The sequence below is a fragment of the Vigna angularis genome, chromosome 5 (assembly GCF_016808095.1).
Source record: "Vigna angularis cultivar LongXiaoDou No.4 chromosome 5, ASM1680809v1, whole genome shotgun sequence".
Taxonomy (NCBI): Eukaryota; Viridiplantae; Streptophyta; class Magnoliopsida; order Fabales; family Fabaceae; genus Vigna; species Vigna angularis.
The window spans coordinates 1,504,223-1,527,473 of record NC_068974.1 but is presented as its reverse complement, the minus strand read 5'-3'; the positions used below and the strand labels follow the sequence as shown (position 1 = coordinate 1,527,473).

At 33.1% G+C, this 23,251-nt stretch overlaps 2 protein-coding genes across 5 annotated transcripts; one reads left to right on the top strand and one right to left on the bottom strand.

Annotated features, from left to right (window-relative positions):
- Positions 1–528: 528 nt before the first annotated feature.
- On the bottom strand, positions 529–4,345 carry LOC108338879 (putative disease resistance protein At3g14460). The gene has a single exon (XM_017575937.2). The coding sequence runs from the start codon at positions 4,166–4,168 to the stop codon at positions 653–655; it is 3,516 nt and encodes a 1,171-aa protein (XP_017431426.2). The 5' UTR covers positions 4,169–4,345; the 3' UTR covers positions 529–652.
- A 7,256-nt stretch (positions 4,346–11,601) lies between these two features.
- On the top strand, positions 11,602–19,224 carry LOC108340579 (protein CHROMATIN REMODELING 35). Of its 4 annotated transcripts, none has more exons than XM_017578056.2 (8): positions 11,602–11,654; positions 11,776–11,821; positions 11,902–12,080; positions 13,103–13,599; positions 15,138–15,338; positions 16,000–16,161; positions 16,649–18,378; positions 19,026–19,224. In XM_017578056.2, exons 3-8 carry the CDS (start codon positions 12,029–12,031, stop codon positions 19,027–19,029), a joined length of 2,646 nt encoding a protein of 881 aa, XP_017433545.1. In that variant the 5' UTR covers positions 11,602–11,654; positions 11,776–11,821; positions 11,902–12,028; the 3' UTR covers positions 19,030–19,224. The 4 variants fall into 4 exon arrangements, with proteins under 4 accessions (XP_017433545.1, XP_017433547.1, XP_052733306.1 ...); XM_017578058.1 differs by having other exon boundaries at positions 11,608–11,647; XM_052877346.1 differs by lacking the exon at positions 11,602–11,654 and having other exon boundaries at positions 11,661–11,821; positions 13,125–13,599.
- Positions 19,225–23,251: the final 4,027 nt, after the last annotated feature.

Genomic DNA, 23,251 nt, shown 5'->3' with positions numbered 1-23,251 from the left:
GGACCAAGGGAGGATTTAAACCTATATGTTAATAGGCTGATAGTTACATGTTATCATTTAATAATTGTTAGCAAATGTTTTAAACTTTCACCAGCTTCCATGACTCTACCTTTTTTTTTTTTTGTTTTCACTATGACAAATTTGGACTTATTTTTTTTTCCTACACTCCCATAAAATTCTCTTTACATCCACATAAAAGAAAGTTCTGGTTTTGCACGGTACAATTCTGAACTTATTTTCAGAAATAAAAAGTATTTTCGAACTGTGTAATTAAAAATAAAAAAATGTATTCTAAATTATATAATTTAAAAGACAAGTAATATCTAAAGAAATAAAAATATTTCAAAAATACGTCTAAAGACACAATGTAATGTTAAAGAAAAAAATACAAATAAATATTTTTTTGAAGGAGTTAAATTTCTTTTAATAATTTATTATGTATTTCATTTACAAAAATAATATTAGAAACTTAAAATTTATTTAAGCTTTAGCATTATTGCATTTAATTAAGTGCTTAAAATAAAACAGATAGGAAGACTTTAAATTATAGTAAATACATTCGCAATACCAGAATTTTCAACAGGAAAAGTAGTTCATACACCACTATTAAACTATCCCTCCCATTAAACAAAATTAAACAAAAGAAACAACCTCACTGATATATTGATAGGTATTGAATGTGAGAAATCTTTTCCCAGTCTTCGCCTTCTTCTTTGTGGCAACGCTGTGTCACCAAAGGACATCCCTTTATAAAAAGAACTAAAATTGATTTGGGAAGACCCTCCTCTGGTAAGCATGGGAGGTTGGGACATTTCCAAAGGCCCAGTGATCGAAGAGATGAGAGTTCTAAGAGACCCTTGTAGTTCAGTTTTTTTAGATTTTGACAATCTTTTATTGTTAGTTTAGAAAGACAGAGTGGAAGCAAACCTTCATCAGGAAAACATTCCGCCTCTACTTTTTCAACCGTTAAACTTCTCAACGAAGGACTGTCTCCTAAAGCTCTTTTGAGTGAGCCAACAAGTCTAAAGCAATTATTCAGTGTGATGCGGTCTAGATTTAATGGCAAACCTCCTTCAGAGAACGACTCAAGTCTTGGACACTCTTCTATCACTAGCTCTGAGAGAGATGGAAGCAGCATATGCATGTTTGCAGGCAATGATTCAAAGTTAGGGCACTTTTTGATTTCCAGATGCCAGAGATGATTGTGAACATGATTCTGTGAAATCATCTGTAGATTAGGAAATCCAATGAGTTCAAGAGTCCTGAGTGTTGGGAAGAAATCAAGTGGAAAGATCCTTAGAGAGACACAGTCATCACTTATTGACTCTGAACAAATGGACAACTTTTCAAGAGAAGTGTCGAATAGCATATGTCCAACCATTGCCACCAATGATGCTGCCATGCCCTGCCCATCCATTGTGAGATTTTTCATTGTAGACCGCTCCAACGGCAGCTTTCCGCAGTCTTGTAGACGTAATTCTACCGCACTCACAATCAAAGCTTCAAGTTGTTCGCAGTGAAACACTCTTAGAGTTTTTAAAGCAACAAACTTTGGCAGGTGTCCTTTCAGCTTGGGACAATTTTCTATTAAAAAATATTGTAGACATGGAAAAGCACCTGTCACAGCTTGGCAGTCCCACTTTTCCCATTGCCTCATATCATAGAAATACAATGTTTGAAGGGATTTAAATGAAGAAGAGTTGTTCCCATGAAAATCAGCATCAATACTCACTATCCCATCAAGTCCTGCAATGCTCAAGTGCTTGAGAAATAGAAAAAGTCCAAGCGGAGGTAAACGTTGGCAAGATTCACATCCCTCCAACTTTAAGGACACCAGATTCGGTAATGAATTATGAAGTAACCAATCTGGAAATTGTTTACCAATATAGTTCCTTATTGACAACTCCTCCAAATATTTTGAAGGACGTAGGTTCTCAATTACATCCTCAGCTTTTTCAGAATCAACAGAGGAGCTGCCAACGAAATTCCATTCTAACCGTAGTTCCACAAGGTGTGGTTTGTTCTTCAAATCCACTTCTAATGCATAGGAGGGATTCTCAATATTCTGCAGATCATCAATTGTTAGACTTCCATGAAGATCGAGTTCTCCTAATTGCTGAAAATAGATTTCCTTACTTTTTTCAACTTGAAATGAATCCATCGTTACTTGAAGATTCTTCAACTTTCCCAGATATGCTATCATATTTTCAACTCCAGTACCTACTAATTCAAGACGACGCAAGTTGTTGAGTTCATGTAAACATGAGGGAAGCTCCTTTAATTCTTCACAATGGTTCAGCTGCAGTATTTGCAACTTGTAGAGTAAACTTATTGAGTCAGGTAGTTTTTCTATTGCAGTATGGGATAGATCTAATGAACGAAGATGCTTAAGATTTCCTACAGATTTAGGCAACTCCGTAAGGCTACGACACTTACACAAAGATAAGACACGTATTAACTTAAATCTGGAGAACAAGTCACCTATGGACATCTTGCATTCCCATCCCCAAATCCCATCTGTTGGAGTAAATGTATGCAACTTTTGAATATCAATCGAACTCCCAAACCCATCAAAACTTGAGTCTGAAAATGAAAAATGACGGGTTGTTTTGGGTATACCTTTTCGTTCATCAACTCCTAACCTTATGCATATGTCTTCGCAGACGTATTTTGCCAAATCATTTAGAAGGTCATGCATGATAAAACACTTTTCCCCTCCAAATCTCGACTCTTGTTGAAAGAAGGACCAAGATAATAGATCATTGCAATATTCTTCACCAACTTCTTTAGGACTCTTTTTCTGTAGAGGGTTTTCTAGGAAATTTTGAGCCATCCACAATTGAATTAACCACTCCTTGTCAAACCAATAACCTTTGGGAAATAAGGCACAAAAAGCAAAGCATTTCTTCAGATGAGAAGGAAGGTGGAAATAGCTCAGTCTTAAAGCAGGGAGTATATCACTTTCATTTTCTGAAAAATCCCATATCTCATTCTTCATAATACTTTTCCATTCCAAAAGGGATGATTTATTATATAATAGACTTCCCATCGTTTTTAAGGCTAAAGGAAGTCCATTACATTTTTCAACTATCTTCTTACCAATCTCTATGAAGTCTGAGTCTGGTTGGGGCTTAGAATTTTCGAATGCATGCTTTGCGAACAAGTCCCAACAATAATCTTTTTCTAATACCTGCAGGAGGCGCTTTTCTGATCGCATGGTAACAGCAACCTTCTCACTCCGTGTAGTGACAAGAATTCTACTGCCTTGGCCTCCGAAAACTAGGGTCTTCTGCACATCTTCCCATTTAGATGGTCTTTCGTTCCAAACATCATCCAAAACGAGAAGAAATTTCTTTCCCATAAGTTCTTCTTTCAGTCTTTTCTGAATTACTTCCTGCTGTATGCTATGATCAGTGGAACCAGTTATTGTGTCAAGAATTGCTCTTGATACTTTGAGAACATCAAATTCCTGTGGAACACTGACCCAAACTTTAGTATCAAAGTTAGCTTCTTCAAGCCTTGGGTCGTTGAATACATGTTGGGCAAGAGAGGTCTTACCCATCCCACCCATGCCCACAATAGAAAGTATAGATAGGTTGTTGTGAGTGTCCGATGTGAGCCAGTTAAGGACAAATTCTTTGTCATCATCTCTGCCAAAGATAACACTGTCATTTGGCAAAGATGTATGTGTTAATTTACTACCGGATCCTGATCCAACCCCAACACCACCACCCTTTTTCAAACCTAGAAGATCGCTTTCGATTGCAAGTTCTTCTAGGTCCTCAATGACTTTTTCCCTCATGGAATCAAATTCAATTTCAAAGAAAGAAGAGTCGAGGGAATTCCACACCTTCTTAGATGCATTCTGAGACTCAGCTTCCACTTGGGTTTTGGAGAGTTCATAATCTATCTCATCCAAGAGATCTTCTGCATCAATCACAACATCTTTGGCCCTGAGGAGCCAATCTCTGACTTGTGGATCTGTGAACTGCTTTTGTTCTGCTTCAAACGCCACAACATCAATGGCTAGCAGCTTCATCTTCAAGTTGCTGAGTTGCTTCTTGTGGTTTTCTTGATGAAATATGTCGTAAAGTCGAGAAGCCAAAGTGTCGATTGTCCTCCGGAGAAAAGTAGAAACAAGAACACCGGTAACCATTTCTGCTGCCATGATAACAATAGGGAAGAGAGAGGATGAATGAAACTGTGAGATTTGAAGTGAAGCTTATGCCTTTGACTACGTGCAGTGCAATGGAAATAATGTTAATAAGGTAATTTTTGAATGATGGCCTTGAATTAAGTTTGAACTTTTTCGTCAACAACCAATAAAGATTATTAAGTCTTCCGACAGCACTGTCATTCACATGTTGTACTCCAACTTTTCCTATACTATCTACGAATTGTCAATGAGTGAATCTTCCTCTATCTCACAGCGTTCGTCCTCCATTTTCAAAATATATTTTAATTCCAAGTATACTTTGTCAAAAAATATTTTAGATTTTTAAAAAGTTGACTGAAGTTCTGTCGCATCTCAAACTCAAACTCTGCAACTTCTTTCATTCTTTAACTAATAATATACTGCCTAATGACTAAGCATAATCCATAAACAAGAAATTTAAAATAAAAAACCATAACATAAAACAAGAAATTTAAAATAAAAAATAATACCATAATACAAAAAAACATGAAAGAAAAAAAGAATGCACGAATATAATAAAAAAACATGAAAGAAAAAAAAGCATGAAATAAAGAAATAAAGAAAAAAAAAGCATAACAAACGCACTTCAAAGTGCGGCTACAAAATATGAAACGCACTTCGAAGTGCGGCAACTATTTTCCGCGGCTCGAAGTGTGGTTAGGAGATTCCGTGAAACGTATCTCTCTTCTTCCTCTCGCCGAACAATGTCACAGCACCACCACCACCACTAGATCTCCTAGCACACCCAGCACTACCACTCCCAGCACACCGAGCACTACCAGGGAGGGAATGATAACTACCAACTCAGTACACTAAAGAAGTGAAAAAATAACGAACAATGCTTGCTATGCTACAGTGAAAACGAAGATGACGGCTGCACCTTAGGGTTTATACCCAAAACAAATTTTAGTTGTTGGCAGTTACAAAAATGGTTGGTGGTTAAGAAACATTAATTCATTAATTAAGTTTTGACTTTTTATTAAATGAAGGATAAAAAAGTAAAATTGGGGGTGAAGGATGAAGAGAGTAAGATGCAGGAAGAATGACTCATTGTCAATTATTAGATACAACAGTTGAAAATGAATCGCAACCCCATCCTCCATATCTTCGAGTGAATGGAGTAGAAACAATAAAAAAGAGAATGATTACATAGAATAATGAGATAATAATAATAATAATAATAAAGCTAAGAAATGAGATAGAAAAGACAAAAAAGAGAAAATAGTTGTAAATTATTGAAAGATAACAAACCAGTGATATATGTAATGATATAATCGGATTAAAAAAATAAAAGAAAGAGAGAGAAAAAAAAGTGATATATCTTGTGATGAGGGATGTATTGAGAAAAGTAAAAAAAAATTAAAAATGAAATATAAATAGAATAAAAAAGTTCAAGGGCATATTAATCTCTCGTTTTTTTTTTCGTTTTTTTTAAACTTGTGCGACTTTTTTTTATAAGCAAATATAAACTATTTAAACACACATTCTATATAATTAAGCATATATTAACTTAATTTATTACAAATTTCTAAAAAGTATTTTTGCAAAGCACGCCGAATTTGGACAATGGTTTATTCAATGGTTGTCGAGAAATTATACATCTATGGAAATAGTACCTTTTCTTTAGATATAGTTTTATAGGACTAATCACACACTACCAACGTAGATTGTTATAAAAAAATTTTAAAAAAATTTGTTAAAAAGACATTTTCTATAATTTTATATAAGTGCTCTGAAGAAAAAAAGTAAAAAAAAAAAGTAATTTTTTTTCTATTTATAACTATTACGCAATTATATACTTTTATAGTTTTCTCTCTTTTTCGGTCCATGTATTACATGACGTATGTAAATATTTGTTGTTCCTATGATAAGAAAGAATATTCAACTTTCTGTATAATTCCTTTTCTCTTTTTTTTCTTTCTGTTATAATAATTTCTGTAAGTTCTTATTTTTTAACTTACATTTAAACTAAACTAACTTTTGTTTATGGTGGGAAAACAACCTAGACATAACTGATTTGCAATATGCAACCGTCATTTTTTCTAAAATCACACATTTTTGGAAGACTATTACTTAAAAACCTTGATTAATAAATTTTGTTTCGATGATTGTGTAGATGATTCTGGTTATAATGATATGTGATTATGATTATGTAAACGTTTCGAAGAAGAGTTGTTCCCATGAAAATCAGCATCAATACTCACTATCCCATCAAGTTTTGCAATGCTCAAGTGCTTGAGAAATAGAAAAAGTCCAAGCGGAGGTAAACGTTGGCAAGAGGATGAACGAGACTGTGAGATTTGAAGTGAAGCTTATGCCTTTGACTAGGTGCAGTGCAATGGAAATAATGTCAATAAGGTAATTTTTGAATGATGGCCTTGAATTAAGGCTGGTGAACTTTTTTCCTCAACAAGCAATAAAGAGTATTGAGTCTTCCGACAGCACTCTTGTTCACAAGCTGTACTCTACTACCGTAAATAATGAGTGGTTGTGTTAAAGAGAAGGTTGACAACTTGTCCTTTAGATTAACAACACAATGATATTACGAAACACTTTTACATTTAATATAGATTATAAAAATAAAATAGTTATAAAAGTATAAACTATATCATTTTAAGAAAAGAATTATATAAAATTTAGGTATGTAAAAAAATCATTACTATTTCTAATAATATAAAAAATGAATCGCAACCCATCTTCTATGTCTTCGAGTGAATGGAGTAGAAACAAAAAAAAAGAGAATGATTACAGAGAATAATAATAATAATATAAAAAAAAAAGCTAAGAAATGAGATAGGAAAGAAAAAAAAAGAAAATAGTTGTAAATTATTGAAAGATAACAAACCAGTGATATATGTAATGATATAATCAGATTAAAAAAATAAAAGAAAGAGAGAAAAAAAAGTGATATATCTTGTGATAAGGAATGTAATGAGAAAAAGTAAAAAAAATTAAAAATGAAATAAAAATAGGATAAAAAAGTTCAAGGGCATATCAATCCCTCGTTTTTTTTTCTCTTATTTTTCTTAAACTTGTGTGACTTTTTTTTATTAAGTAAATATAAACTATTTAAACACATTCTATATAATTAAGCAAATACACGCTGAATGTTTGCTCGGCTTTGTTGAGTTTCTTTTATATTGTTCAAGCATGTTAAGCTCCAAACTTCCTTTTTTTTTTTTTTTCTACACTTGGATGTTCTTATGCCAAGCTACGCCTGTATTTGTGTGTCAGGCTCATTGTGGTCAGGTAGAAAGATTATAAGGCCTTGATAAAATAAAAGATCTAGAAAGATAGTGAACGTAGATATTACTAATTAAAATAAGAAAAAAGACAAGTTATATAGGGGTGAAGTGAAACACGTGAGTTATGAGGATCTAAAACTTCTTGTTGAGTTAGTGGTTATGGATTTGATTCTTGTGCATGATACATGTGATGGAAGCATGTCGAGGCATCAGACAACTTCCTTCAACTAGAGTGCAGCGGAATGGAAATTAATTGAAGCAATGAAAGATAATGCATGTAAGGTGTTTGATGAAAGTGTAAATGAAAGTATGGTGTGTGTTTAGAGCTTTTAAACTCAGAAAGCTTTCCTACTAAGGAAGGAAGCTAAAAGAGAGTGGCTGAATTTGAAATTCAAAGGTGACTTAAGGATATAAGAAGTTAAACAAACAACTCTGCAGCAATTCATTATATCCAAAAGTGAAAAATACAAGAGATTGACTCTCTTATTTATAGGTGAAGATGAATCTCTAATCTCTGCCAAATTCCCTCTAAAAATTCAAATATAATTCGAGCTTGGGAGCCGAGCTAGCTGGATCACGCTTCTCACTTCAAGCACACATGGAAAACATGTAAAAGTTGAAATCTTATAGGCAGTGGTTGGCCGTGCAGTGGTTTTGGCTGAGCCAAATCTGAATTCGGAAGGTAAATTCTTTCATGAGTCCAATCCGGAAGTCAAGCTTCAAAATCTGAAAAACCCTCCTTTTCTTCCTTATTTTAGCTTCTTTGCTTCTCTTAACTTTCTAAGCTTGTGGTTCATCCATTATCTCCTACTTTTATTGGACCCTATCAAAATACATATAAGCATATTAAAAAGAATCATTTTAACACTTAAAAAAAAATCAAAAAGGAGTTTCTAAAAATTTTTCTCCAACTTTTTTTTCTTTTTCTTAGCCTAAGTTAGTACTTGGAATTCCCTAAAGATTTTCATCAACATGTTTTTATAAGGAGAGCTAAACCTTAATGTTTCTATAAAATTATGGTATGATTACTACGTATTTTTGAATGTGCATGAATTGCTTTGAGGATGCAGATTTTGGTTTGTCCTTGGTGAAATTCTTTTGGCATGTGTTGTTATTTTTTTTATGTGAATTTTAAGTGCTATTTGTATGCCATCTTTTGTCTTCATGATGTGGTGCAGCCCATTTATTTAAATTATGATGCAGTACAGTTTGGCTTTATAAAAATCAGTGTAGTTTTTCTTGGCCTTTGTATTTACGGTGAATACTTGGTTGATGCCATGTTTCTCTGTAGTCCATAGGTCTTTTATAATAATCCATTGCTTAGATCATTAAAGTTTTGTTAAAAAATAATAATTGGTGTGCCTGAAAAAAAAAACGACGCTGGATTTATGAACATTGACCCATGCTTTTGAAAATAAAGTGACGAATGAAATATTAAGAACACAGCTTCTGCAATATCTTTCTTCTTTGTGCAGTGGTTTCTGGAAGATTGTTTTAAAAAAAATTAGAAAAGGTATGCATGCTTAATCTTTTTTCATTGTTACTCATTTTCAATTAATCTTTTCCAATTAATCTTTTTCATTGTTACCAAGTTCCTTATAATTTATGCAGTGCTTATAATATTATATTGTTAGACCATTAAAATACAGTTTGAAAACTGGTTGAATGTTGAAAAAAGTTCCAAATAAAATGACGTTGTTTTGAATATGAACCTTAATCCACATTTTCTTTTGAAAAAAATATGATACATTGAATTAGAAAGGCAACGTTTGAATTATAGTGTTTAAGTAGTGATATATTTTTTTTACGTGCATAAGTATTGGCTTATTGTTTTCTAACTGGTGCATGATTTAAAATATATATATGTATATGTTATGGTAAAGCGATAATTTTGTTGTGGTGTAAGTTTTTGAACGTGCATAATTTTGGAGATGCTGTTTTATTTATTCTTATTGGTTGTTTTATTGGTTAAGTCAATGGAATAAATGTTGTTGGAATATTTGGAGCAGTGATTTTATTTCTGGATTGAAAAAGAAAATATTATCAAAGTCTTGAACGTGCAATATTTTTTTTTGGAATGCCTTTGGTATGAGTAAGTGGGGTTTCATAGTTTGGCATGAGTTACGGCACATAAAATGGTAGATGAGCATGAAAGGAGGATAAGGTGTGGTGCTACTAGATGTTTCAAGTAAGATGCTGGAATAATCTTTGTTGATTAAAATTTAATGGAATTGATTCAGGATTTTAAGTGATAATGCGTACAAGTTGTTTTAGAATTTTGGTTTAAGATGATTTTTTTGTGTTGTTATGTGTATGATTCATGAGATAAGTTGTTGTTTGGCTTTTATAAAATTGAGCTATTAAAAGTTGTTTGTGGGGTAAAGTTGATGTATTGTTGTGGTTTTGGATGGGACTCGGGTTTTTAGTTGGATTATGTTGGCTGTTTTTAAGTTATATAGGTGTTAAGCGTATGTGCTTGCGATGAGCGCACGGTGTCGGAATGGTGTGTGAGCATGATGAGATGTTGTTTGAGTGGAAGGTTTGGGTTGTTGATGTGTTTGGTTGGGTTAAGTTTTTCTTATCGTAATGATAAAGTTAAGTTTGTACTTTTGTCTGTATAAGGTAGTGGAAAGTAGTTATTGTTTTACCCTGAGATAGTGGAGAATGGAGGATTATAGTGTTGTTCATTTCATTTGTGTGAGGTAGTAGAAAGAGAGGATTATGGTGTTGTTCATTTCGTCTAAAAGAGGTTATGGTGTTTAGTGGAATGAGATCTTTTTCGCCTGTATGAGGTAATGGAAAATGAGAGGTTATGGTGTAGTTCCTTTTGTCTGGTGAGAGACATAGAAAAAAAATCCTTGGTGTGACAGTAGGTTATGAAAGAATGACATATTATTAATATTATTGGTAATGTGTGTTCATGTGATGTGATCGTAGTTTGGATTCATAGACGAAATTATTGGTTTGAGAAGTATAGGTGAATGTGACTATTGTTTATATATATATATATATATATATATATATATATATATATATATATATATATATATATATATATATATATATATATATTAATAAAAAGTAAAAATTTAAACTAAAAATTAGATATTACAATTGTTACAAAATATTATTAAATTTTATATTGAAGGTATAAAAAATATAAAAGATAATAAAATGTATATAAAAATAAGTATGTAACACTTAAAAATAATTACTATTTATGAATGAAAAATTTCCACAAATAATGAAATCAATAAATAATAAGAGTAAAACCGATATAAGAAAATATTCACAACAAAAATGGTTAAAAAGTAATCTCTTTATTCATTGTTATAAATTGGGTTTTCTTAATTTTTTACTATATTTTGTTATATATATATATACATGTATTATTTTTGAATAATTTAATACATTCACAAAAAAAATTAATTGACTGTAAAATAAATTCAAAAATAAATATTCATTTTAATTACGCAAAATGTAACCAATTTTTTTAATATAATTAACCAATTGTAATTTAAATTATTATTTTTAACATTTTATTTATTTCGAAAATTTGTTACGATAACTAAAAGAATTATTGAAATAAGTTACAGTAAAGGAAAGAAATGATTGGCAGATAAATTTCAATTATTTTGCTTTTTAATTTGATTATGTTATATTGCCCAAATAATTTCATGTTATGATGTATCTAAAATAGTGGTTATTTATGGAATAAAATCACTCCTACAATCAAATAATCCGATGCAACCAATCAAAGAGGAAATTTCTTCTTTAAATTAGGGTCATTTACCTTTTTCTTAAAACATTTTTAGCTTCACATTTTGAATTTCAAAAGCCAACATCAATGGCAAAACAAAAGTCACTGTTTGAGTACATAAAACACAGAATTGTGTGAGTATCTTCTTAACTTTATAAAGATACATATATTATATAAAAGTAAAATATTATAAAAGACATAATAACTTGTATTTTCATATATATGTTTTAGGAAAATATTTTTTTAATAACTTTTTTCACAATCTTTTTATAAATAGTTATCATTAATCTGTTTTAAATATATCAACTAATAAAATAGTTTCTTATAAAATAAATTATTAACAAAAAAGTTGTTAACATTTGTATACATAAGGCTTTGTTTTGCACAATTTGGTTTCATTTTGGTTTGGCGCTTTTTCTCCCTTTTAGATTCTGCCACTTCCTTCAGGTCAATGGTTCGATTCTCCGCACCACTTTCCCCTTTTCAATTTTTAAAACCTCTTTGTATTTTCTCTCTTCTTTTCTTTCTCATGTGATTTTTTCAAAGATTCTTCTTCTTTTTCTTCTTGCTCACAGTCTCACTTCCAATGGCCTCTCCCCCTTTCTCTTCCGCCGTGTAAAGGTACTCCCTTTCTCTCTTTCGTTTCCACTACGAGTGTCTTGTCGTTTTATATCGTCTTATGTCGTTTTCGGCCTTTTCAGGATGCAAAAGTGCTCATGGTTGATACTGGTGGAATTGGCTGCTAGCTTCTTAGCTATCCGGCTTCCCTGACATTCAATACCTTATAGTTTTCATCTCACTTAAGTTTTCACTTCTTATAGCTGTCTGATGGAATCCCCCGTTGATGTTGTGCCAGCTGCAAAACGCCCCCGATCAATGGGTAAATTCATCGTTTCCTTCACAATCTTTTGTTGATTTTTAAATTTTGGTTTAATTTTAAATTTGACATTAATGTTGATCCTGGTGCACTATTTGTATTTTCAGAGTCTTTTCGTGTTCCCCTCTTTAGTTAATAGTTTATTGTGGATTATGTGCATGTTGCATGCGTAAAGTTTTGTTAATTCGTAATATTCGATATGTTTTTTTTTCTTTTTTTTTTTAAAAATTTTAGGATTTAACAAGTTTGGTTTTGGGTGTGTGTTGCTTTGTGTGTGGTTTATAAGGATCATTGAAACCATTTGGGCCCTGCACTTGTTTGGATGGTACACTGTGGCTTTGGATTTTGTATTTGGAACCTTTTTTAGATGGTAAAGTGTTGCATTTGCAACCCTTTTTGTTTGTTTCTGGTGATGCCAAAGAGTTTTGTGTCAGTCAGTCATGGACATTCGTTCATGGGTTGGCTTGGATTTAGTGGTATTAGCTTGCAGAACCAATGTGATGATGTTTGAGTCACTCTTTATGAAACGGGGATGTCGGTGTAGGTAGAGAAGTGAAGAAATGAGAAAATTTTTGGCAATCCGCAATCTGATATGTTCTAAATTGCACGAGAGCGGGGGTTGGGAGTTCTGTGATATGAAATTCTATTGATTGCTGGGCACCATTTGGCTTGGGCCATATAGTTATCCAATGGTCCACATATCTTTCCTACTAAAAACATGTAAAATGGTAACTCCAATCCAAACATTTCATTTCAATTTTTTGAATTTGCTTGGTTTGATTTGATTAGTTGCTAGTTGGAGTTGAAACTGCTTTGTTCTTGTTTGGTTACCTCACACGAGTCCAGTTGAAATATACAGGCCTTGATAATATTCGCTTTTGCTAATGTAATCATATTATGAATGTCAAATCCTTATGATGGATGCACTTATTGGATTGTGTGGTTCTGTAGAATATTCAATCTATAACACTTGAAGGAATATTTGTAGTTTGTTTCATTGAGTATAGTTTCATTTCTAAAACCAGGATTTTTTCCTGACCCTGGTAGAGACAAAAGACTGAAAATTTCAAGTTATAGCCTGCCATACTCAGCACATGATAAGACTTCGAATGTTGTTGATTACAACAATCCATTTGCAATATCTGATGTTCTGGATAATTTAGAGAGTGGAAAATTTGGAAGTGTCACAAAGGACATAGAAGACCTTATAGCCCAAAAAATGAAAATATTGGGCCCTTACTTTGTTAAATATCCCATACTTGTGGATCAATGGGTGAAAGCAATAAAGAAACATGATGAAGAAACTCCTAAGTTGGAAAATCAACTAGTTACTGTTTCGACGGATCAAAATGTTATAGATCTTGAGGAGGAACACACCAGAAAGGATGTCCCTGCAACACAAGATCCTATTGTGATTATTGATTCGGATGATGAAGATGATGGAGATGAAAAATCTATGGTCCCATTTCATGAAGTTGTGTTGCCGACACTAGTTGCACCGTCTCCTGCATTGAAGATAACTGTAAGATTTTTCTCTCTCCTTGTTTTGGTAATTATGTAAAATATGAACATTGAAATGATGAGTGCTAATGTGCATGAGCTTTTATTTGGAATGATTTGACATAACTGTAGCATCTCTTGGGACATTTTGAGGCAGAAGATTCTTGTAAAATTAAGATTGACTCTTGAATTAGTTTTCTTTAATTTTGGTTCCTTAGAAAAATTATTGCCTTAAGTCACTTGTACATTTTACATATCCATCTTCCTTATATGATCCATTCCATATGTTTTAACTTTTTGGCATGTTAAGTTGGTGTGTAATTTTGCTCTTTGGCATTTTATGTTGTGTTTCTACAAGCTGTTGCTAAAGTTTTCTCCATTGAACCATTTGCATTTATACCCTTTTCTCACATATTTATAATTACTTCAAGATGATTACCATTGTTTTAAATTCTCAAGTTAGCTTGTTTTGTTGAAGCATATTAGTATACCTTCTCTGTACAAAGGCTCTGATGAATTACAGCATTAACAATAATTATTGTATTGAAGACTTTAAAGTTAAATGTTGAAGCATATCCCTCGTAAAGTATAAGCAGTTAATTATAGTACCTTGGTTAAGTTTTAGATAAACGTGATTTTTCGCCATGTAGTCTTGCACTCAGTTTGTTAGGGTGATGTCCTGTAGATGAAGTGTGTAAGAGACAGAGAATAGGTTGTTGTTTTGGGTCAGTATAAAAGAAAAAAAGCCACAAATATTGATGAGAGGCGATTACATTTTTCTTTCCATGCAAAATCGTTATGAAGATAGAAGAAACTCTAACATAATCCATTATGTTGGCTTTTAGCGTTTTTTATGGTTAAAAACATTTCCATATTTGATAGGGACGCCGTTTTTTTATTTTAATAGAGACAATAATGATGAGTAATTAAAAATAATAATATTAAATAATAACATAGTTATGAATAATAAATAAAACAATCTTTCTTTCCACTCATTTCATTCCAACCAAGCAACCCCTTCTACTCATTTCTTACTTCTTTCATTCCCTCTATTTCTTTCCTCTCGACCAAATGGAACATGAGTTTTGTAGTCATTGGCTGTCTTGCTAAACTTGAATATTCTTATGGAATATGAAATTTCCTATACGTTGGTCTTTTACTACATTCTTGGTAGTAGGGAAAGTAATAAGGTTGAAAATGAGAACAATGAAAATATTGGATGTATGTAGATTTATATTGTATCTAAATTTCGTGCCATTTATATATTTTTCTTTACCCTTGATACTTGAGCTTTTCCAATTATTTCTCTGAGCATATTGTGTAAATTGTTTTAAGTTGAATCAGCACATTTGCTTTTAGTTACCTTCCTCTGTAAGTTCTTTTTTTTTATAGTTGGATTTATATGTGTATTTTTAAAAGATGATTCTCACGAAGTGGGATAAGGTTTTGTTGTTGGTTTGCTTCCATGAGAAGCTGCTGGGTATTTCTTCTTTTCTTATTTTTCATTTTAGTGCAACTTGTGTCACTAACATACCTTACTAATCTACATATGCATTTTAGGGGTATCTACCTGCCATTCCTTACCTGGAAGAAAGAGATCTAATAATTGAGACAAGTATGGAGGATAAACCTAACAATACTCAGAACGATAGAGGCAGTTATGTTGGTGTACAGGAAGAGGAAGAAGACGAGCTTGATACTGAAGATGACGGTCTAGGAGATATTTGGAAGGAGATGTCAATGGCAATAGAATGTTCCAAAGTATCATACTTAAATTTGTTGTATTTTTTCAATAATAATAATTGGCTTTGGCAATTAGTTTATCATCTATTCATTTGGATGATTTTTTCATGTAATTTAATCTGTAACGCTTCCTTCCATGTTATCTACATATTAGTTTTGAGGGTTGATAAGGCATCACATTTTTCTTATAGCATAGTTGCCTGGTTGGGTGGGTTTGTTACTTGTTAACTACATGATTCATTAATTTATGTGGACAATTGTTGTTAGTATTGTACATGTAGGCTATTATTATTTTTTTTTTCTGATGTACACTGAAAATATTCTTAACATTTCTGACAGCTGATCTTGGATAAGTTGTTTGTGTATTGCATATTCTAGATCTACAGTTCTTTGCATAGTGAATGTAATTTTATGTGTAGTGCGTTATGGCATATAGTTATCATTATTAGCCTTGATTATTTTGCTCTCTCACTTAACCTTTATATGTTATACTTCTTGTCTGCATTGCATATAACATGTAAATATCCCATGTTTTTCTTTTCTGCTCAGTAAAATTATTTGCACAAAAGTCATAGTAATTCAGTTTTGTGTACATTATTTCTTACTTCAAATTCTACTAATAAGTTGCATTTTTAAAATGTCCTTTGGCATTGATCTGGTTTAAATGTATTTCCACTAGGATGTTTCTGTTGATCTCCAGCCAGATGAAGAAGCAGAAGAAGACTATGATGATGATGATTGTGATCATTCTTTTGTCTTAAAAGACGATCTTGGTTATGTTTGTCGCGTTTGTGGGGTTATTGGCCGGGGAATTGAAACCATATTTGAGTTTCAGTACAAGGTTAGAGTCTAGTTCCTGCATTCATGCTTTTTTCCTTATAAATAATGGTTAAAATCATTATTGAACGTCTGAAAATTGTGTTTTCAAGAATAGGGTTTGAAATTAGATGTTCAGGTTGAAAGTTTGGGAGGAGCAGGACCTAACAATGTGACAAGTGAAATGTTAAATTTCTCTTTACTTGTGTTAATGAAATTCTTGTGATAATTTACTGTTTTCCGCACCTCCTTCTGGAAAATATTTATTTTTGTTTGATCCATCTTAGTTCTCTTTAAGGACTTACCAACCTCTTTATTAAACCAAGACAATACTATAGCAGGTAGATCATTATTCGAATCATGGGGTACTAGTTGCATTATAAAATTATTGCATAGTCTATAATTCTCATGATATATGTTCTGGACTAAGATCTTTGATCAGTAGATTAATTATGATCAGGACAGGAAGTGTTCTAAATTGATTTTTAATTATTATATTAATTTTATTGAAGGTTAAACGCAGCACAAGAACTTATGCATCTGATTCATGGAATACCAAGAAAACAGATGCATTTGGAATTAATGTTGTTAAAGATGACCTCGTAGTTACTGAAATCCCAGCACACCCTAGACACATGAAACAGATGAAGCCCCATCAAGTTGAAGGATTCAATTTTCTTGTTAGAAATCTTGCAGGTGACCATCCTGGTGGCTGCATCTTAGCCCATGCTCCAGGATCTGGGAAAACATTCATGATAATCAGTTTCATGCAAAGTTTTCTAGGCAAGTATCCGAATGCAAGACCCTTAGTGGTGCTTCCTAAGGGAATATTGTCAACATGGAAAAAGGAGTTTCAAATATGGCAGGTGGAGAACATACCTCTATATGACTTCTACACAGTGAAGGCAGACAGTAGAAGTCAACAACTTGAAGTGCTGAATCAATGGAGGGAGAAGAAGAGTATTCTTTTCTTAGGATACAAACAGTTCTCCACTATTGTCTGTGATAATGGGAACGATATATCATTACGTTGCCAAGATATTTTACTGAAAGTTCCTTCAATTCTTATTTTAGATGAGGGACACAATCCTAGGAATGAAAACACAGATATACTACAGTCTCTTGTAAAAGTTGAGACGCCTAGAAAAGTTGTACTGTCAGGAACCCTTTATCAAAATCATGTCAAGGAGGTGTTTAACATTCTAGATCTTGTTCGGCCGAAATTTTTGAAGATGGAAACATCAAAACCTATTGTGAGGCGCATCCAAAGTAGAGTTCATATACCAGGGATGAAAGGATTCTCTAATTTAGTTGAAAACACTTTGCAGCAGGACACAGATTTTAAAACGAAAATAGCTGTTATACAAGATTTGCGTGAGATGACGAGCAAGGTACTTCACTATTATAAAGGAGATTTTCTTGATGAGCTTCCCGGTCTAGTGGATTTTACTTTAATGCTCACTCTTAGCCCTAGCCAGAAGACCGAAGTAGCAAAAATAAAAAAACAATCTACAAGAAAGTTCAAGATATCTTCTGTAGGAAGTGCTGTCTATCTGCATCCTAAACTGAAACCGCTAGCAGAAAATAATTGTGGTAAAACTCCTATATCTGATCGTGTAATGGATGATTTGGTAGATAAACTGGATATTAGAGATGGTGTGAAGTCAAAATTTTATCACAACATGCTAAATCTGTGTGAATCAGCAGGGGAGAAGCTTCTAGTTTTCAGTCAGTATCTGTTACCCTTGAAATATTTAGAAAGGTTGACTATTAACTGGAAAGGCTGGAGTCTTGGAAGAGAAATTTTTGTAATCTCAGGAGATTCAACTCCTGAGCACCGAGAATGGTCCATGGAAAAATTCAACAATTCTCGTGAAGCTAAAGTCTTCTTTGGCTCAATCAAGGCATGTGGAGAGGGTATATCACTGGTTGGGGCCTCCCGCATAATTATCTTGGACGTTCATCTCAATCCATCAGTTACACGTCAAGCTATAGGTCGTGCATTCAGACCTGGCCAGAAGAAGAAGGTGTTTGTGTATCGTTTAGTATCTGCTGATTCTCCAGAAGAAGAAGATCACCATGCTTGTTTCAAGAAAGAACTAATTTCAAAAATGTGGTTTGAATGGAATGAGTATTGCGGTGATCGAGCTTTTGAAGTTGAGGCAGTTGAGGTGAAAGAGTGTGGAGATGAATTTCTTGAAAGTCCTCTGTTAGGGGAGAATGTAAAAGCTTTATATAGAAGGTCAATGACATTCTTGCTCTTTTTTCTTATCATATGCTTGTCTTGTTAGTTTGTATTATAACTCATATATGAAGGTTTTGCTGCATGTTTAATTATAATCTACCGACAAGAAAGAAATATTTTGTACAAAATAATTTTATGGAAGCTTATCTTTTTCCAATAAATATTGGGAATTTGGATTCTCTGTTGATTTCTTCTGTGCTGTGCCTTCAAACTACACTGATGATCACTGATTTTGATATTTTAAAATATGTTAAAAGGATATTTAGAGTACCAACATCAGTGTATTTTTAATGCTCAGCAGAGGACAACATCAAAAAACCTAGTAGAGAATCTGGACTCACATATTTGTCATTCATTATGTTAGAACATTCTAATTACGATCTACAGAAATATTTTGGACAAAATGATTTCATAGAAGCCTATCTTTTTAGAATAAATGTTGGTCATTGATTATGTTAGAATCTGATTTGGCTTTCAATGTTTAGACCAATCTGGAGAACTTAATTTTACAGGTTGTTCTGTGTTGTGTTTATTTAAAATTTGTTTTGTATTTCCATCTGATTTGTTTACTTGTTGCTATGAGAAATTTGTGATTCTTGTTTGGTTTTAGTGGTATTCATATGCAGTTTTGGTGTGTTTTGCAGGTGATCATCAAGTGAATCAGAGCCTGCTTATCTATATAACAGATCAATAGAATTTGCCTTGTGCAAGCTTAGAATCCTCTCCTTCATTTTAACGTCCTATGCCTAATTTCATATGTATAAAGTTTAATGATTTACTTCATATTTTTGTAGTTATACTATGCTGCTCTTTATAAAACAAGCTCAACTTGTCTTTTGTTCATTTGTTGTTAATTTATGTTGTTGGTTTTCCTCTTTTTAGTAATTTTTTTAGCTCATATTCTTACACATTGTTTAGATATATTTGTGTAACATCCCAAAATACAGTAATAACCATAAATTAGAATTAATTACAATTAACAGTCACACAGTGCAGTCTTACATTAAAACAACGCTCACAAAGTCGAGCGGCATAAAGTACAGAAGCAGATTGTAACTTGACAGAAAATAATGAAGCACTAGGATCGAACGGTTTACAAAGTAAATATCGAACGATCACTACAAAACACTAAAGTCTAATGTCAGTTGGACGACCTAAGGCTCGGCCTTAACTTCAACGTCCACCAAGTTCTCCTCTTCAATAACGTCCTCCAACAATGCCTCGCCTTCTGCTCACATCTACACGGATGATCATTGCAATGACAGGACGGATGTACAAGGACGAGGGACAACACAAGGAAAAACGAAGGGTAAGCTTATATAATTTAATTCATACATCAACATTTAAATTAAATATTCCAAACAACACACAAGCATATAGTTTAACATGTATAATCATACGAAATCTATCATTAGACGGACCGTCCGGACTGTATGAATCTGCGTAGCTACAGGCGTCCTTGCACCCGGGTGATGTAGTAACTGGAATAATCACATCAGCTGCCACCCGAGGTTAGCCCTATCCAAAGTACCCCTAAGGACTAGGGCCTCCTGCCGTTCCCACACATGACCTACCCCCTCTACGTGAGGACGAGTACTCACGGAACATCAGGATGAACAACCAGCATTAGCATAACCACAGTTATACTTTACCAATTCCAATATTCAACAAACGACCGAAAAGGTGAAATTAATCCAAGAGAGGTTGAAGACGTCGAGGAGCAGACAGAAGTCATATGCAGACAAGAGAAGAAGACCGTTAGAGTTCAAATCTGGAGATCACGTTTTCCTGAGGTTGAATCCGACCACAGGAGTAGGCAGAGCTATGCGACCAAAGAAGTTATCCCCAAAGTTCGTCGGACCCTATCAAATACTGAGGAAGATCAGATCAGTAGCTTACGAATTATCTTTACCTCCTCAACTGTCCAACCTTCACCCCGTTTTTCACGTCTCCCAACTCCGAAAATACATAGCCGACCCCTCTCACATACTGGAGTTGGAAGACGTTCGTCTTCGCCAAGACCGAACGTTGGAGATGCAGCCGGTACGCATTGAAGAAAGTGATACCAAATACTACAAAAGGAAAGCGGTCAGAATGGTGAAAGTGGTGTGGGACGAAAAGACTGGCGACGCTACTTGGGAAGTGGAAAATGCTATGAAGGACTTGTACCCCCACTTATTTCCGGGTAAGTCTTCATTTTCGAGGACGAAAATTTTTGTAGTTAGGGGGAATGTAAGACCTTGGAAAATGAACACCGTAACCCACCTGTCAAATCAAAATTAATGCACCAAAACCCTGCTCAGACCATTTAAAACGCACTCCCAAACTCTGCACACTGACGCCGGGTGTCAAGAATGGAACGTTCGAAAATCAGTAGTGGAAGACAAGTGTCTGTATGAGAGTGCGCGTTCGTTTTGCCTGGGAAAGAAAATTGATTTTTCTGAAACACTTCTTCCCACTCTCTGCATGCACCCTTCTTCCTCCTGAAACCTGACTTTTCATTTTTCTCATCCTTCTCTCTAGAAAGCTTCCATCTTCTCTCTACTGTAACTCACTACTCTTTTCTCCGATCCACATTTAGAAATCGTAGGATCGTTCCCTGAGTCGTGAGCTTCAATTTGGACCGAACAGTTTCAGAATCTGAAGCTGGTAAGTTTCTTCCCTTAGTTGTTCGTTCTTAGGTTTCATGCAAAACCAAGTTTTGGCTGCATGCAAGGGTATAGTCTAAGTATTTCGATTTTCATGTGTTTAGATTAAGTGGGAATTGTTAAGTGATCGTGTGGATAGAAAGCTGTAAGTGGACGAACCAAAACCTTGCATATAGAACGTTTCAGTCACGAATCCGGGTAAGGGAAGCTTATTTGATTTAATTCATATTTTGTGTTTTGTGTGAACGATCGCTGTTTGATTTAACGAATATGGTGTATGTTGGTTGACCTGTATGATAACGTTTGATATTTTATGTATGTGAATATGATTTATCACTTTGAAGTATGAAGGAATAATGTGAATTCTAAAGTATGTGAATTGATATTTGATATGAATTTATAAAGTATGAATTGAAATGTTGGATCTTGAGTTATAAATAGACGAAAATCTGAAATATGGAATTCCCACTATGATAATGGTTGTAGTGGGAATTCCATATTTCAGATTTTCGTCTATTTATAACTCAAGATCCAACATATCAATTCATACTTTATAAATTCATATCAAATATCAATTTACATACTTTAGAATTCACATTATTCATTCATACTTCAAAGTGATAAATCATATTCACATACATAAAATATCAAACGTTATTATACAGGTCAACCAACATACACCATATTCGTTCAATCAAACAGCGATCGTTCACACAAAACACAAAATATGAATTAAATCAAATAAGCTTCCCTTACCCGGATTCGTGACTGAAACGTTCTATATGCAAGGTTTTGGTTCGTCCGCTTACAGCTTTATATCCACACGATCAGTTAACAATTCCAACTTAATCTAAACACATGAAAATCGAAATACTTAGACTATACCCTTGCATGCAGCCAAAACTTGGTTTTGCATGAAACCTAAGAACGAACAGCTAAGGGAAGAAACTTACCAGCTTCAGATTCTGAAACTGTTCGGTCCAAATTGAAGCTCACGACTCAGGGAACGATCCTACGGTTTCAGAATGTGGATCAGAGAAAAGAGTAGTGAGTTACAGTAGAGAGAAGATGGAAGCTTTCTAGAGAGAAGGATGAGAAAAATGAAAAGTCAGGTTTCAGGAGGAAGAAGGTTGCATGCAGAGAGTGAGAAGAAGTGTTTCAGAAAAATCATTTTTCTTTCCCAGGCAAAACGAACGCGCACTCTCATACGGACACCTGTCTTCCACTACTGATTTTCGAACGTTCCATTCTTGACACCTGGCGTCAGTGTGCAGAGTTTGGGAGTACGTTTTAAATGGTCTGAGTAGGGTTTTGGTGCATTAATTTTGATTTGACAAGTGGGTTACGGTGTTCATTTTTCAAGATCTTACAATTTGTTTGCAATTTAATATATAATAAGTTAGATTACTATCAAAATCTAATTTTTAGACTTTAATCAGCAACCTCTTTAAATATTCTTATAATCTATTACATTTTTTAAATATGATCAATTTTATTTAAATATAAAATAGAATTGATTATGTTTAAAATTTTAATAATTATATAATATTTCAAAAGTAAAATACATAAAAAAAACATTTTATCGAGGAGTATAATATATTATGTGCTAAACATAATTTTATAAGTTCAAAAGGAGAATTGGTTTTTTAATTTGATTATGACATGATAACATGATCCATAAGATTGTTTTTTTCTTAAAAAAATAGTTACTTTGAGTGAAGACGTATAATTGAATAGGTTAAATCTAAACTTTTAAATAATATCATCGTGTACAAAAGTATACAATCAATTATATGCTTAAGGTAGGTTATTGAAACACAATCAATCTTATTTAACAAATAATTGATTATAAATTTATCTAAGTCATATAATTAGTTATTACTTAAAAAAAATTATTGTTATTTTATGGCTTTAAACAGATCTAAAGAAACATAAATGAAATCAGCTTGTTGTTAAGGACAAAAGGTAAATTTATTTGTAACTTGATTTTTTTTCTCTTAAAATAAACAACTTATATATATATATATATATATATATATATATATATATATATATATATATATAATTTGATAATGTGCTTACTAAAATATAAATCATTTAATTCTTTTGATCTTATTATTTAATTTTCATAAATTTGATATAAATAAAAGGTAATATATAAATTATACTTTAACTGATAAAGTTTTCTCTTTTAAAATAGTGGTATTCGTGCTAAACATTTA

Coding starts and splice junctions, on each gene's coding strand:
- LOC108338879 (XM_017575937.2), bottom strand. CDS start 4,168: ATGGCAGCAGAAATGGTTACCGGTGTTCTTGTTTCTACTTTTCTCCGG.
- LOC108340579 (XM_017578056.2), top strand. CDS start 12,029: ATGGAATCCCCCGTTGATGTTGTGCCAGCTGCAAAACGCCCCCGATCA. Junction 12,081..13,102: donor AAAACGCCCCCGATCAATGG/GTAAATTCATCG, acceptor TTCTAAAACCAG/GATTTTTTCCTGACCCTGGT. Junction 16,162..16,648: donor TATTTGAGTTTCAGTACAAG/GTTAGAGTCTAG, acceptor ATTTTATTGAAG/GTTAAACGCAGCACAAGAAC.